We start from the raw sequence: 16363 nt of genomic DNA, 5'->3' as shown, positions 1-16363 counted from the left end.
GGCTGCTCCGATCTCGTCACCACCGCGTGTGTTTGCTTAAGGCAATATCGGTAATATTTATACCTGTAAGGTGCCGAGATTGACGTAAGGATGGACATAGATACGTCAATAAGGATGTCATACGAACTGGTCGTTAGCACATTCTTTTGCTGAAGTTCTCGGTGAAATCAAAACAATGGCCGCAGGGTTTTTCCCAGGTTGTCATAGGTTTGATTTGTTTTGAGAACTCCGTATGCCTTATCAGGGGCTGGAGGAATATTGCTTGCCTAATTAGATGGCAAGCGTTATGACCTAATCAGATAACGCGTTCCTGTGCCGTGGTGTGGCTTAATCAGATAACGGTTTCTGCATCATGGGATGGCTGCTAGTTAACTTGTTAACCAGAACAGGGTCAGGAATAGGGGGATCGATACAGAACCTATAGGAATACATCACAAAACATTCAGTAAGCAGCGCCCTGCTTCAGGGAACAGCACGATGCCTGTGACCTCCGCCATCACATCATGCACTCGACTCCAGAATCGTGCCACCTCCGGACATTCCCAAATTATGTGGAGAAAAGTACCGGTTAAACCGCATCCGCGCCTACACAACCCATCCACAGAATATCCCATATGAATCAGGCGAGGACCGGTCACGTAGATTCGGTGCAGGATCTTAAGTTGTACGAGTCGGAGATGAGCCGGAATCGCGACCTCCTTCGGTGAGGATCTCGCCGACTGCCAGTCCTCGTCATCCAACTCCAGACCATCCCTTGTCCAAACCACTCTAAGTTGGACCAACAAATCAACTCGATCATTAATCAATTTCTTGTACATAAAGGAAGTAGTGCTGTCGGGAACGTAACCATCAAGCACTCGATCTTCAAGTGGAGATGATTCCGGGATAACAATACCTGCAGGAAAGACCGAACTCAACGCGTGTCGAATCTGCGCATAACGGAAGAATTCCTTGTCACTCAACTCATATTCTACTTTCAACTCCTCAAAAGTCTTAACCTTGTCTTTGGCCCAGATATCACTCACCCTGCAGATACCAATCATATCCCACTTCTCGAAACCTTTCGTCTTCCACAGGCTGCCCAATCTTTCAGATGCATAGAGCGGAGTCGCTCGAGTCACTCGATCCCTCCATCCCATTGCCGCATTAGCACAGTGCCACACCCGCACCGCTATCTTAGTGGGTCCCGAAAGTTTCCTCCCAGCAGATTTGGTGTAAAGCGCCCTGTTATAATCGCCACCCGGCAACAGCCATTTATCCATTTCAAACGCAGGATTTGACGCAGGACCCGTACGTTCCATGGTTAATCACGCACAATTGAGAAGCCCAATAGTATCGCCTTATATCCGGAAGTGCAATACCACCAACATACCAGGGAAGCGTCAGCTTGGCGAGGGCGATAGGTGAACGTCCGCCCCATATCAATTGTCTCTGCAAATTCTCCACCTCCCGAAAATAACTCGCCGGAATGACATCAAGTGTGTTCTGCAGCGCGTATAAAAAACGCGGCAAAGACATCATTTTGAAAAGAGCTGCACGCCCGTGTGGGGACAATGGCAGTCTGCGCCAGGCCACAACATCGGATTTTAATCGTTGGAGCGGGGGAAGCAGATTACGATCATAATGGATCACAGGGTCCAAGGTAATAAAGACCCACAGATATTTAAATCCCGTCTGCACCACTTGTATGGACAACCGCGCGGCAAAGAGAGTACATAGATACAGGACTTGGACCAGTTGATTACAAGACCGGAGTTTCTCCCGAACGAGTTCAACACATCAAACAATACAATCAGCGACTTTCGAGGCGACGTAAGATACAACAAGATATCATCCGCATAGAGTGACACTCGGTCCTCAAAATCCGGGGTCCATCGAATACCCCTTATCGATGGCTCCCACCGCAGCCAAGCAGCCAGGGTTCCAAGGCAAGGGCAAAAAGAAGCGGGGACAGCGGACACCCCTGCCGCGTGCCCCTTCCAAGAAGAAAAGACTTAGAAACCCGACCATTCACCACAATCTGAGCCAACGGTTCCTCGTACAAAAGTTTCACCCAGCCGATGAAACCAGGACCAAAACCGAACTTTGCAAGAACAGCCCAGAGATACGGCCAATCCAACGTATCAAAGGCCATCGTAGCGTCTAAGGAAGCCAGGATGGCCGGTTCACGCAGTGACGCTGCTCTCGCAAGAACGCCATGCAAACGCCGCAAGTTCAATGCTGTATTGCGATGTGGTATAAAACCTGACTGATCCGGATGGATCAGGTCGCTAATCACTTTTATCAAACGGTTTGCAAGCCATTTCGCGAGGATCTTGGGCTCCGCATTCAGAAGCGAAATAGGCCTATAAGATACGCAGCGATCCCGTGGCTTCCCCTCCTTGTGAATTGCTACAATGGTCGCAAGTCGCTGATCACGAGGGAGGGGGCCGACGTCGAGCGACTCCAGGAACATAGAACACAGATACAGCGCCATTTTGTCAGGACGCAGCTTGTAGAGCTCGATGGGGAGACCATTAGGGCCCATAGCTTTTCCCGAGAGAACGGAGCGAATAGCAGTTGCCACCACATCAACGGAAAGTGCCGCATTCATCAGTTCCCTATCTAAATCCCACAGGCGAGGCAATGCGATGTCTCGTAACAGCAGATGTGAGTCTTCCTCTGGTCTATCGGATACTGGGGAATACACTTTTTGGAAATATTCCGCAAAACACTCCACAATCTCGGCTGGATCAGTCACTCTCACTCCATCCACTCTCTCAACCACAGGGACCACACGACTCGCCCTCTCCTTTCTATCCAACCAAGCAATCAATTTCCCCGCCTTATCTCCCACATCATATAAACGTCCCTGCTGCTCTCTGCTCATGACTTTAGCAGCATCTGTTACCAACGCCCTATAGTCAAGTTGTTTGAGACTGAGGAGATAAATCTTGTAGTGAATGATATTCAATTCCAACTCCCTATCCAACTCAGATATTTCGGTCTCAAGGCGGACTACCGCCTCGTTTTTGTTTTTCCTGGCGCCAGCGATCAACGACAGCGCCTGGCCACGGATAACCGTCTTGAAAGCCTCCCACAGTGAAACAGAAGAGGTCACAGACCCCACATTCTCGGCAAAATAATGATCCAGAGACCTGATCAACTCCGCCCGGGTTTTGGCGTCACGGAGATACCAAGGATCAATCGGGGCCACACGACCCTCGGCTCCCATCTTCGTATCCATCATAAGCCACAATGGGGAGTGATCTGAAATACCCCTAGCCAAATGTCTGACCTCCCTGATTGAAGAGGCCTGCGTTGCCGGCATCAGGACATAATCAAGTCTAGAGAGACTACCGTGACCCCCTGAGTGGAAGGTGTATTGCAACTGTCCCGGATGCAGTAGCCTCCAACAATCTACCAGTCCCAGCGTTTCCAAGAAACCACCCAGCCAAGACTGCGATCTCATGAGTTCTCTGGGGGGGTAACGGTCCTCCCTACCGGAAACGACAGAATTGAAATCTCCACCCATCACCAGAAGGCCTTCCGGAAGCCCCAGAACTACTCTCCCCAAGCCAGCGAAGGTCGTAGTCTGCAGGCCATGGGGAACATAAACGGAAAGCAGAGAGAGAGTCTTCCCCTCCCATCTACCAGTGAGAGCAGCGTAGCGCCCCCTGTCATCAAGGATTATATTGTCGACCTCCAGGGGGAGGGAACCCCTGACTAGGATACCCACCCCCCTAGAACCAGTAGTAAATCCAGAATGTGCCAGGAGACGATAGCCTCGCCTATTCATGGTGTGGCATGTATTTCCGATCAGATGCATCTCTTGCATTAACACTACATCAGGGGAGAGGCGCCTCAGTAGCTGCAGCACAACAACACATTTTATCCTGTCCCCCAACCCATTAACATTCCAGCTCAATAACTTCAGCCCCCACCCCCTATCCCAGGAGATAAATGCAGAATCCGCCCCATAGTGAGCACAACACCCAGGTCTAGAAGTTAAACAATGCGTAGCCTTGAAACAAAGTGAAACACATACAACCCCCCCCCCCCCCACCCCCCAACAATTACCCAAAACATACCCTCCCACCCTGGACCCCTGTGTTAGACTCAAAAGCCACCCCAACTTGCAGTGTGCCTGTCGCCCTAACATTAAACTAGTCTACAAAAAGAAACCCGGAGGAGGAAAGAGTCTCACCCCCCCCCCCGCCACCTCTGGGTATTCCACCACAAATAATGCAATTATAAAAGTCATCAAACCACAGCTGCCGGTTGTGTACAATGTCCAGAAATCCGAAACCGCTGCTCACTCCTGTTCCACCGGGCCGCCTGCAGCTCCTTCGGAATGTTCAAGGCGATCCCGTGCATGGGCAACGTATCGAGCCAGTCACTCACATTCTCAGGGCGGTCAAAGAAAAACGTCCGATCTTCGCGTCCTACACGCAGCCGAGATGGAAAGAGCATCGCATACTTCATACCCATGTCTCTCAATCGTCGCTTCACCCCCTGAAACCCCATCCTTTGTTTCTGAACGAACTGGGTGAAATCTGGGTAGTCCCTCACCTTAGAATTTTCGAACTTTGTAGGGCCGTCCACCCGCGACGCCTGTAGGATAGCGTCTCTATCTTGAAAGTTAAAAATTCTGGCGATGATGGGACGCGGAGGGGCGCCCAGCTTTGGCTTCCCGCCCGGCACTCTGTGTGCGCGTTCCACTGCAAAGAAGTTGCTCAGGCCTTTGGGGGCAAGATGGTTTATGATGAGGTCCTCGACAAGGAGATCTACGGCTGGGTCTTCCGGTTTTTCAGGGACCCCAATGATATGTACGTTGTTACGTCTAGCCCGACCTTCAAAATCCTCCAGCCGGCGAGTAAAGAGACCATTAGAGGATCGCAGTTTGCGAACCTCTGTCTGTAAATTGGACACATCAGTCGTAAGGCTGGAGGTCTTCAAATCTAAGGATTTAACTCTTTCGTTAGTCCTTGATAAATCCGCCCTGATCAAGTTGACATCGATTGCCACAGTGTCAAGCTTTAGGGCTAGAGCCTCATATTGTTGGCCGATAGAGGTCTTCATACTAGCAATGGCGCCCATGACATCATGCAGGGTCAAGTCGTCCACCGCCGTTGAGTCGTCTCCCGCATCTCCCGGGGACCTACTCGCAACACCGGGGGATCCCTTGGGATGAGTGTAACGATCCATAATACTCTATTGAATAGCCCCCCCCGGTAAACGGTCTTGGTCTTCCGTTTCTCGCTTTCGGGTTTGCCATATTGGGTGTTGCGCCCCTGAGGGGCCCTCGAGACCTGGTAAAAATGACTCCTCTCGGTTCACCCACCAGGATCACCAGAAACAAGTGCCAGTTCGATGTCACACGACCAAAGACACTCAATGGCAATCAAACAGTGGAATTGTGGGGTCAGATTGCATCCCGGGTTGTCAAAGCGGTCTCGAGGCAGGAGAGGGCTGAGGAGCCGAAAAAGAAACCGAAAGTTAACTCCGGGGTTGTGTGCAGGGCCCCGTAGGCCGTTGTTGTTCAATTACTACCTGGGCACCACTTTGACTCGAGCCCCAGGCAGTGTCATGGAGCAGGCCACGAAAGTTCGAAGTGCCGTAGTTACGGTTCCCGGAGTCCAAATCGATTTCTGAAAGCAGCTATTACATCAGCTGGGTTGCGTCTTCAATAACCCGTCGTCATAATCAGGATAATGTTCAGGATAGATGCGGGAGGTGGCGAAGATGTCGGGAGCCCTGTGCTCAGGCGGCCATCTTGGTTGCGCGCGAAGCTCCTCCAATCTATGCATTTTTGGTGAAGGTTTTAAATAGGATCTATTTCTAAGTCTGACTAATGCTCGTAACAACTTTGTGAACCCGTTCCCTGAAGAAATGGCAGATCAATTTAGTGCTCCTTCACAATGACTGGTTGTGTTAAACGGCAGTGCGCCTTTATGCAATACTCATCCTGTTTAATCTGTGATCTATTTGTTCTGTTTATTGAAATTTTTGTAAATATTGTTCCCATCCAGTGGGAGAATTGATATATGTTCATTTTGGTTCAAGTGCAATTTAGTGGACATTATTTTGACTGCATATGTGAAAATGTTTTTTATGTTCAATTTAGAAATATCCCTCAGTCACTGAGAAAATCAATACACAGGAATTACAGAAAGAACCATATGTAACCAGTACCAAAGAGTTAAAACCTGATTTCAAACCTACTGAACTTTTAACCCCAACAGTCACAGAGCAGGTAAAGCTTACTTCATCTTCTTGTCCTTTCTTGCACTATGTTTTTAATACAACTGCATTCATCAATGTGCCAGATTTCATATACAACGAATAAAGCCTGTTGATATATGTTCACAATTTACACCAGTGATATATCAGGTTTACATTTGAATGACATTGAAAAAGTGGCATGTGAGGTATGGATTCTATAGAGCAGCCTCTTCTGAACTATGAAATTAATATAGAAAACAGGCCTCAGAAGAAATTAGGAAAAACATTTCCCTCAATGTGTCCCTTTACAAACACAAAACCTTAGTCTACTTCTCATCAAATAATATGAGGACACCCTGACATTAGGGATAGATGTAGCAACTGGTCTAGGACAAATGTATGTAGGGATATGCTTCTTTCACAATTGTACCACCCAAAAATCATTGCTATGGCACTTTTCAAACTGACCCGAATACAGAACGGGGCATTGAATGTGGCAGCGCCAGAAAGGGAGACAAAGTCAACTATGAGTGGGGAATTGGGGGCAGTCTGAAACAGCAAACCGTATAGAGAGATGTTAAGGGTACTGTTATGGATGGGCATGAAACTGGGTGAGTGGGTCTGGGGTAGTCTGTGGGCCTGCCTATATTCAGAATTTGGGGGATTGCGGCAATGGATGTCTTCCTGGAGAGATGGTTTTGGCAGAAAGTGACTCAGCCTGAAAATACCATCTTTTATAGGCAAATTTGATCCTCCTGTCAATGCACCGACATAGACTCACCCGGACTTATGCCCACTACATCCAGACACTCAGATATGTTGACGGAGCTGCCATTTCTTTGTTGTAACACTGCCACATGATGTGAATATTACTCTGCAATTCTTGTTTTTTTAATGTGTACCTGGAAAACCTTGATAAATGAAGCATTTTTATTAACTAAGCCAAAGAGACAAAATACAAAGGGGACTTCAAAGAAAATGGAAAAAGGTGGATGATTGGAATACTGGAAACTCATTCCATGGCTTTGTATCTCAGTGAATCCATGACTGGATTGGGACCAATCTGAAAATACCTTTTCTGGTCATCCATCCAGCTAATATAAAGATTATATGCATTGCACAATTCCCTCCTGCATCACTAGTACAGTTCTTTCCTCAAATTTGATATTTTACACTTTGTAGAGCCCAATGATGGAATATTGCCTTCTTGGACTTGGTCCTCTCTGCAGGTTGACTGTCAAACTTTTTACCTTCACCCGTCTTATTTTGCTGAACTCACTTTACTTGGCTTTAGGACTCCGTGCACATTGCCACTGCTAACTAGTGGTTAAGTGCTTCTACTGGATGTACGACATTACAACGCATGCATTTACCACGCATGCTTTTACATCGCAGTTTTTACAACGCATACCATTACAACGCATAGCGCTTTTGGGTGTTGGATAGTGTATAGTTTAATTTACTATTCCAGCTCCAGTCCCCGTGGATAGTAGGGAAGGTGTTGGATAGTAAATTAAATCTATTCCCTATCCTAGAGCGCCCCCCAGCGCAATGCGTTGTAATGGTTTGCGTTGTAAAAGTTGCGATGTAAAAGCACTGCGTGGTAATAGTTGCGTTGTAAAGGATGTTTCCCGTTTCTGCTCACTCCCTAAAACATGGTAAAATAGGCTTACATCTCGTTAGCATATTTGTTTTACTAATAAGTCATTAGTGAGGAGGCATACCATATAACCAGGGACTGTAAATTAATTTTTACCTTTTAAAGAACTCATCGCGTGGTACTGGAGGGTCATACAAATTTATCATATATATATCATTGTGCAAATATGTAGATTCTTTCAGCAGTGCTGATGGTAAGTGTACTTTCTCATATGAATTTGTACACTTTTAATTTCATAAAACAATAACTAAGATCATCGGCTCATACTATGAACTCGAGATTAGGAGAAGGATAAGACATTGATTTTCCATTAGTCCATGTTTTCGAAGTATGTATTGACAGGATTATTCTTACACATCTCATGTAGGTGTTGTTATGGCAGAGTTCCATCAGAGTTCAATAGGGGCTACTTTATGAACCTTAGAGCTCTGATTTTGGATCTCTTTTTTAATATGCTAGTTTAATCAAGCTGCTTAAAAAATACCAAGTAAAAATTTAGAAATTAAAATAGTCTAATGCATCATGTGCCTTTGATTTAAAAGTGCATCACTATTTTACAATCATGCAGAATTTCAATTTTGATTTGTCAGTAGGTTATTTTACCACAAAACAATATTCTGAAAAAAGATTTACTATTATGAAATGTGTTCCTTAATCTCCAAGAAAATCTATTTGCTAATAGCACTGTTGTGATGGCCTCTGTACATCTAATGTCAGTGCCTTGAGACAAAGCAGACCAAATAATCTATAGAATCCAATGTAGCTGGTGTGTTTCCAGGAACAAATGGAAAATTAGAGACTTTTCACATATATATTGCAAATTTTTCATGGGGAAGAACAGTCTCACTGTAAATTTGCCATTTCGCTTTTGTGCTCTTTGAAGACGGGGGCGCTGTCAGCACTTTCCCATAATTACTGCACCATTTACAAGTTGTTCAATAAGGTGTGAGTTTAGCTCTACGGGTAGTTGTGGGAAAGAGAATGCACATGTTTGTAAATAATAAGAAAGTTTTGACTGTGCATCTTCCTCTATTTCATTTGTATTTTCCCTGATATCTTTTGAAATTCTATATATACTGTCCCTACTCTGCTGCACACATTCTCTGAGCATATGCACTCATGATGCATATGCGTAAAAAAGATGCAACTCATTTATGTGTGAATCTATGCATTTTTTTTATTATTATCTTTTTCTTTCAAATAAACAGAAAACAAACAAGGCGATAAAAGTCAGTACAGATGGAGAAGCGCTCAGCGAGGGAGGAAGTGCATTACAATTCGATATGTATCATCAATGCAGGAGGGAGGGGGAGCAGGGGGGAAATTCAGAATCATGAAACATTAAAGTTAAAACATCGTCGGGAACGTCAGGTCAGAGGGAAGATGGAACATCCGGAGCATCCGCAAGGGGAGGTGTACATATATCACCCTGGTAGGAGTTCCATTGGCCCCAGATTCTACCCCACTTTTTTGGTCTGCCACGCACCACATACACCGTCTTCTCTCTAAACATACACCAGTCCATATTCTCCTTCCATGGCAGGACCGTGGGCGTTCTCTGGGAGCCCCACAACTGCGCGATATCTATCTTGGCAACCATATTTCCGAGGGTCCCCCACTGAGTCTGCGCCACATCATAATCAGTCGGCTCCCAAACATTCAGTAAGCAACGGCTTGCTTCAGGGAACAGCGCGATGCCTGTGACCTCCGCCATCACATCATGCACTCGACTCCAGAATCGTGCCACCTCCGGACATTCCCAAATTATGTGGAGAAAAGTACCGGTTAAACCGCATCCGCGCCTACACAACCCATCCACAGAATATCCCATACGAATCAGGCGAGGACCGGTCACGTAGATTCGGTGCAGGATCTTAAGTTGTACGAGTCGGAGACGAGCTGGAATCGCGACCTCCTTCGGTGAGGATATCGCCGACTGCCAGTCCTCGTCATCCAACTCCAGACCATCCCTTGTCCAAACCTCTCTAAGTTGGACCAACAAATCAACTCGATCATTAATCAATTTCTTGTACATCAAGGAAATAGTGCTGTCGGGAACGTAACCATCAAGCACTCGATCTTGAAGTGGGGATGATTCCGGGATAACAATACCTGCAGGAAAGACCGAACTCAACGCGTGTCGAATCTGCGCATAACGGAAGAATTCCTTGTCACTCAACTCATATTCTACTTTCAACTCCTCAAAAGTCTTAACCTTGTCTTTGGCCCAGATATCACTCACCCTGCAGATACCAATCATATCCCACTTCTCGAAACATTTAGTCTTCCACAGGCTGCCCAATCTTTCAGATGCATAGAGCGGAGTCGCTCGAGTCAGTCGATCCCTCCATCCCATTGCCGCATTAGCACAGTGCCACACCCGCACCGCTATCTTAGTGGGTCCCGAAAGTTTCCTCCCAGCAGATTTGGTGTAAAGCGCCCTGTTATAATCGCCACCCGGCAACAGCCATTTATCCATTTCAAACGCAGGATTTGACGCAGGACCCGTACGTTCCATGGTTAATCGCGCACAATTGAGAAGCCCAATAGTATCGCCTTATATCCGGAAGTGCAATACCACCAACATACCAGGGAAGCGTCAGCTTGGCGAGGGCGATAGGTGAACATCCGCCCCATATCAATTGTCTCTGCAAACTCTCCACCTCCCGAAAATAACTCGCCGGAATGACATCAAGTGTGTTCTGCAGCGCGTATAAAAAACGCGGCAAAGACATCATTTTGAAAAGAGCTGCACGCCCGAGGGGGGACAATGGCAGTCTGCGCTAGGCCACAACATCGGATTTTAATCGTTGGAGCGGGGGAAGCAGATTACGATCATAACGGATCACGGGGTCCAAAGAAATAAAGACCCCCAGATATTTAAATCCCGTCTGCACCACTTGTATGGGACAACCGCGCGGCAAAGAGAGTACATAGATACAGGACTTGGGCCAGTTCATTACAAGACCGGAGTTTCTCCCGAACGAGTTCAACACATAAACAATGCACAATCAGCGACTTTCGAGGCGACGTAAGATACAACAAGATATCATCCGCATAGAGTGACACTCGGTCCTCAAAATCCGGGGTCCATCGAATACCCCTTATCGATGGCTCCCACCGCAGCCAAGCAGCCAGGGTTCCAAGGCAAGGGCAAAAAGAAGCGGGGACAGCGGACACCCCTGCCGCGTGCCCCTTGCAAGAAGAAAAGACTTAGAAACCCGGCCATTCACCACAATCTGAGCCAACGGTTCCTCATACAAAAGTTTCACCCAGCCGATGAAACCAGGACCAAAACCGAACTTTGCTAGAACAGCCCAGTGATACGGCCATTCCAACGTATCAAAGGCCATCGTAGCGTCTAAGGAAGCCAGGAGGGCCGGTTCACGCAGTGACGCTGCTCTCGCAAGAACGCCATGCAAAAAGCCGCAAGTTCAATGCTGTATTGCGATGTGGTATAAAACCTGACTGATCCGGATGGATCAGGTCGCTAATCACCTTTATCAAACGGTTTGCAAGCAATTTCGCGAGGATCTTGGGCTCCGCATTCAGAAGCGAAATAGGCCTATAAGATACGCAGCGATCCCGCGGCTTCCCCTCCTTGTGAATCACTACAATGGTCGCAAGTCGCTGATCACGAGGGAGGGAGCCAACGTCCCGCGACTCCAGGAACATAGAACGCAGATACGGCGCCATTTTGTCAGGACGCAGCTTGTAGAGCTCGATGGGGAGACCATTAGGGCCCATAGCTTTTCCCGAGCAAACGGAGCGAATAGCAGTTGCCACCTCGTCAACGGAAAGTGCCGCATTCATCAGTTCCCTATCTAAATCCGACAGGCGAGGCAATGCGATGTCTCGTAACAGCAGATGTGAGTCTTCCTCTGGTCTATCGGATACTGGGGAATACACTTTTTGGAAATATTCCGCAAAACACTCCACAATCTCGGCTGGATCAGTCACTCTCACTCCATCCACTCTCTCAACCACAGGGACCACACGACTCGCCCTCTCCTTTCTATCCAACCAAGCAATCAATTTCCCCGCCTTATCTCCCACATCATATAAACGTCCCTGCTGCTCTCTGCTCATGACTTTAGCAGCATCTGTTACCAACGCCCTATAGTCAAGTTGTTTGAGACTGAGGAGATGAATCTTGTAGTGAATGATACCCAATTCCAACTCCCTATCCAACTCAGCTATTTCGGTCTCAAGGCGGACTACCGCCTCGTTTTTGTTTTTCTTGGCGCCAGCGATCAACGACAGCGCCTGGCCACGGATAACCGTCTTGAAAGCCTCCCACAGTGAAACAGAAGAGGTCACAGACCCCACATTCTCGGCAAAATAATGATCCAGAGACCTGATCAACTCCGCCCGGGTTTTGGGGTCACGGAGATACCAAGGATTAATCGGGGCCACACGACCCTCGGCTCCCATCTTCGTATCCATCATAAACCACAATGGGGAGTGATCTGAAATACCCCTAGCCAAATGTCTGACCTCCCTGATTGAAGAGGCCTGCGTTACCGGCATCAGGACATAATCAAGTCTAGAGAGACTACCTTGAGCCCCTGAGTGGAAGGTGTATTGCAACTGTCCTGGATGCAGTAGCCTCCAACAATCTACCAGTCCCAGCGTTTCCAGGAAACCACCCAACCAAGACTGCGATCTCATGAGTTCTCTTGGGGGTAACGGTCCTCCCTACCGGAAACGACAGAATTGAAATCTCCACCCATCACCAGAATGCCTTCCGGAAGCCCCAGACTACTCTCCCCAAGTCAGCGAAGGTCGTAGTCTGCAGGCCATGGGGAACATAAACGGAAAGCAGAGAGAGAATCTTCCCCTCCCATCTACCAGTGAGAGCAGCGTAGCGCCCCCTGTCGTCAAGGATTATATTGTCGACCTCCAGGGGGAGGGAACCCCTGACTAGGATACCCACCCCCCTAGAACCAGTAGTAAATCCAGAATGTGCCAGGAGACGATAGCCTCACCTATTCATGGCGTGGCATGTATTTCCGATCAGATGCGTCTCTTGCATTAACACTAGATCAGGGGAGAGGCGCCTCAGTAGCTGCAGCACAACACCACGTTTTATCCTGTTCCCCAACCCATTAACATTCCAGCTCAATAACTTCAGCCCCCAGCCCCTATCCCAGGAGATAAATGCAGAATCCACCCCATAGCGAGCACAACACCCAGGTCTAGAAGTTAAACAATGCGTTGCCTTGAAACAAAGTGAAACACATACAAACCCCCCCCCCACCCCCGAACAATTACCCAAAACATACCCCCCCACCCTGCACCCCTGCGTTAGACTCAAAAGCCACCCCAACTTGCAGTATGCCTGTCGCCCTAACATTAAACTAGTCTACAAAAAGAAACCCGGAGGAGGAAAGAGTCTCACCCCCCCCGCCACCTCTGGGTATTCCACCACAAATAATGCAATTAAAAAAAGTCATCGAACCACAGCTGCCGGTTGTGTACAATGTCCAGAAATCCGAAACCGCTGCTCACTCCTGTTCCACCGGGCCGCCTGCAGCTCCTTCGGAATGTTCAAGGCGATCCCGTGCATGGGCAACGTATCGAGCCAGTCACTCACATTCTCAGGGCGGTCAAAGAAAAACGTCCGATCTTCGCGTTCTACACGCAGCCGAGATGGAAAGAGCATCGCATACTTCATACCCATGTCTCTCAATCGTCGCTTCACCCCCTGAAACCCCATCCTTTGTTTCTGAACGAACTGGGTGAAATCTGGGTAGAAGCGAACTTCGTAGGGCCGTCCACCCGCGACTCCTGTAGGATAGCGTCTCTATCTTGAAAGTTAAAAATTCTAGCGATGATGGGACGCGGAGGGGCGCCCAGCTTTGGCTTCCCGCCCGGCACTCTGTGTGCGCGTTCCACTGCAAAGAAGTTGCTCAGGCCTTTGGGGGCAAGATGGTTTAGGATGAGGTCCTCGACAAGGAGATCTACGGCTGGGTCTTCTGGTTTTTCAGGGACCCCAATGATATGTACGTTGTTGCGTCTAGCCCGACCTTCAAAATCCTCCAGCCGGCGAGTAAAGAGACCATTAGAGGATCGCAGTTTGCGAACCTCTGTCTGTGAATCGGACACATCAGTCGTAAGGCTGGAGGTCTTCAAATCTAAGGATTTAACTCTTTCGTTAGTCCTTGATAAATCCGCCCTGATCAAGTTGACATCGATTGCCACAGTGTCAAGCTTTAGGGCTAGAGCCTCATATTGTTGGCCGATAGAGGTCTTCATACTAGCAATGGCGCCCATGACATCATGCAGGGTCAAGTGGTCCACCGCCGTTGAGTCGTCTCCCGCATCTCCCGGGGACCTACTCGCAACACCGGGGGATCCCTTGGGATGAGTGTTACGACCCATGATATTCTATTGAATAGCCCCCCCCCCCGGTAAACGGTCTTGGTCTTCCGTTTCTCGCTTTCGGGTTTGCCCGCCATATTGGGTGTTGCGCCCCTGAGGGGCTCTCGAGACCTGGTAAAAATGACTCCTCTCGGTTCACCCACCAGGATCACCAGAAACAAGTGCCAGTTCGATGTCACACGACCAAAGACACTCGATGGCAATCAAACAGTGGAATTGTGGGGTCAGATTGCATCCCGGGTTGTCAAAGCGGTCTTGAGGCAGGAGAGGGCCGAGGAGCCGAAAAAGAAACCGAAAGTTAACTCCGGGGTTGTGAGCAGGGCCCTGTAGGCCGTTGTTGTTCAATTACTACCTGGGCACCACTTTGACTCGAGCCCCAGGCAGTGTCATGGAGCAGGCCACGAAAGTTCGAAGTGCCGTAGTTACGGTTCCCGGAGTCCAAATCGATTTCTGAAAGCAGCTATTACATCAGCTGGGTTGCGTCTTCAATAACCCGTCGTCATAATCAGGATAATGTTCAGGATAGATGCGGGAGGTGGCGAAGATCTCGGGAGCCCTGTGCTCAGGCGGCCATCTTGGTTGCGCGCGAAGCTCCTCCAATCTATGCATTTTTGGTGAAGGTTTTAAATATGGTCTATTTTTTTTTTTTTTTTTTTTTTACGGGGAAAGAGATGGTTTTTTTATTTCTTTTTATTTCAGTAATTTTTTATTGAAAAAATTATATTTACATGGTGCAGAGGATATACATGGGAAAACAGGGAAAAAGGCGCCCCGGGGGTCAAGCGTTGGTTCGCGGGCTATTTGTCCATCATTCACTCTTGTTTCTTCTTCTTGTGGTTCCTTTCGGCGTTCCCCAGTTCCCCCCTTTGGACTTTTGATTGTCTTTCCGCACCCCTGGTGGCGTAGAGAGAATGAGGTATAGAGATATAGAGAGTAAAGAGAGTATAGAAGCACAGTGTTTTTCAGGATGGATAGGCGCTCTGTGTAGGGCTGCGATGTCTAGCCTCTGGGATATCTTCACCGGTCGCCCCCATAACGTTCAGGGTGGCTTGTGTGAGGACAGGTAGTTGTCCAGCGAGAGCCACATTTCGCTTTTCTTTCGTGAGTTCGGTAGGCTGTTGGTCGTTATGGTGTCAGCCCCCCGCAGGAATATGACCCAATTGAACCAGGCTTTGAAGGTGGCTTTCGCTGTGTCTTTCCAGTTATTCAATACCGTCTTGTCCATCGCTGTGAGCAGGAGGTCAATCAGGTCCCTGTCTTCTTCTGATGTTATGGATGGATTGGTGTATCCCAGGGCCAGATAGTGGAAGTCAAGTGTTAGTGTAGCTCCTGTTACGTCGTTGATTAGTGTGTTTGTTGAGTCCCAGAATTTCCTAACCTTGGCGCAGTCTAAGAGTAGGTGTGCAAGATCCCCTTTTTGCTTATTGCAGTTCCAGCAGGAATCGTTTTCTCGGATACCCGTGGAGGCTAAGCGGGCTGGGGTCCAGTAGGCCTTGTGTATCAGCCAGAATTGTGTCTGGTCTAGGGTTGTTGTCACCTTCCTTCTTGATGTGGAGGACCAGAGGTCGGCCCTCTCTTCCTCGCTTAGCTCTCTACCCGCCGCTGTACCCCAGTGGCTCGTGATCTTGTTATTTAGTTTAGAGGCCTTGGGGCACATGGCTTTGTACAGGGGCGCTACTTGGTGTCTCATTATGTTCAGGCTAGTGGCATATTGTAGTAATGAGGGGGTGAGTTTGTTTATGTCTGCTTTGGTGATTGCCACTCTGATATTTAGGAAGTTGTACAGCTCTGCGCTGTCTAGCTTATGTTGTTCTTTGAGTGAATCAAAGGTTGTCTGCATACCTTTGTGCTGCAGCTGACTTACTGTGGTGATGCCATGCCGGTACCATGTGTGCATGTCTAGTGTGCTGTTCCTGTATTTTATTTTAGGGTTGTGCCATAGGGATTCCAGTTGGGTGTTTCTAATACTAGTGTCTAGTAGCTTATCTATTCTTAGTAGGGCCCCTCTTGTGTTCCTTAGGATGGGGTTGTGTTTGATTGCAGGGTGTTTGGTTGCCGTGAGCAGGGCTATGGGTTCCATGCCGCCTAACAGTCTCCTTTCTAATGAAAGCCAGG

The 16363-nt window shown here is 48.1% G+C and overlaps 1 protein-coding gene across 1 annotated transcript in view; it reads left to right on the top strand.

Annotated features, from left to right (window-relative positions):
- LOC144762756 (uncharacterized) overlaps nt 1-15738 on the top strand; it is a 242030-nt gene extending 226292 nt beyond the window's left edge. Inside the window, exons 7-8 of the mRNA XM_078648007.1 lie at nt 6107-6235; nt 15679-15738. Coding sequence (XP_078504133.1) covers nt 6107-6235; nt 15679-15738 — 189 coding nt within the window. The remainder of the gene's footprint in view (nt 1-6106; nt 6236-15678) is intronic.
- The last annotated feature ends 625 nt before the right edge of the window (nt 15739-16363 follow it).

Source organism: Lissotriton helveticus, chromosome 6 (assembly GCF_964261635.1).
Source record: "Lissotriton helveticus chromosome 6, aLisHel1.1, whole genome shotgun sequence".
NCBI lineage: Eukaryota > Metazoa > Chordata > Amphibia > Caudata > Salamandridae > Lissotriton > Lissotriton helveticus.
This window is presented reverse-complemented; position numbering and strand designations above follow the sequence as displayed.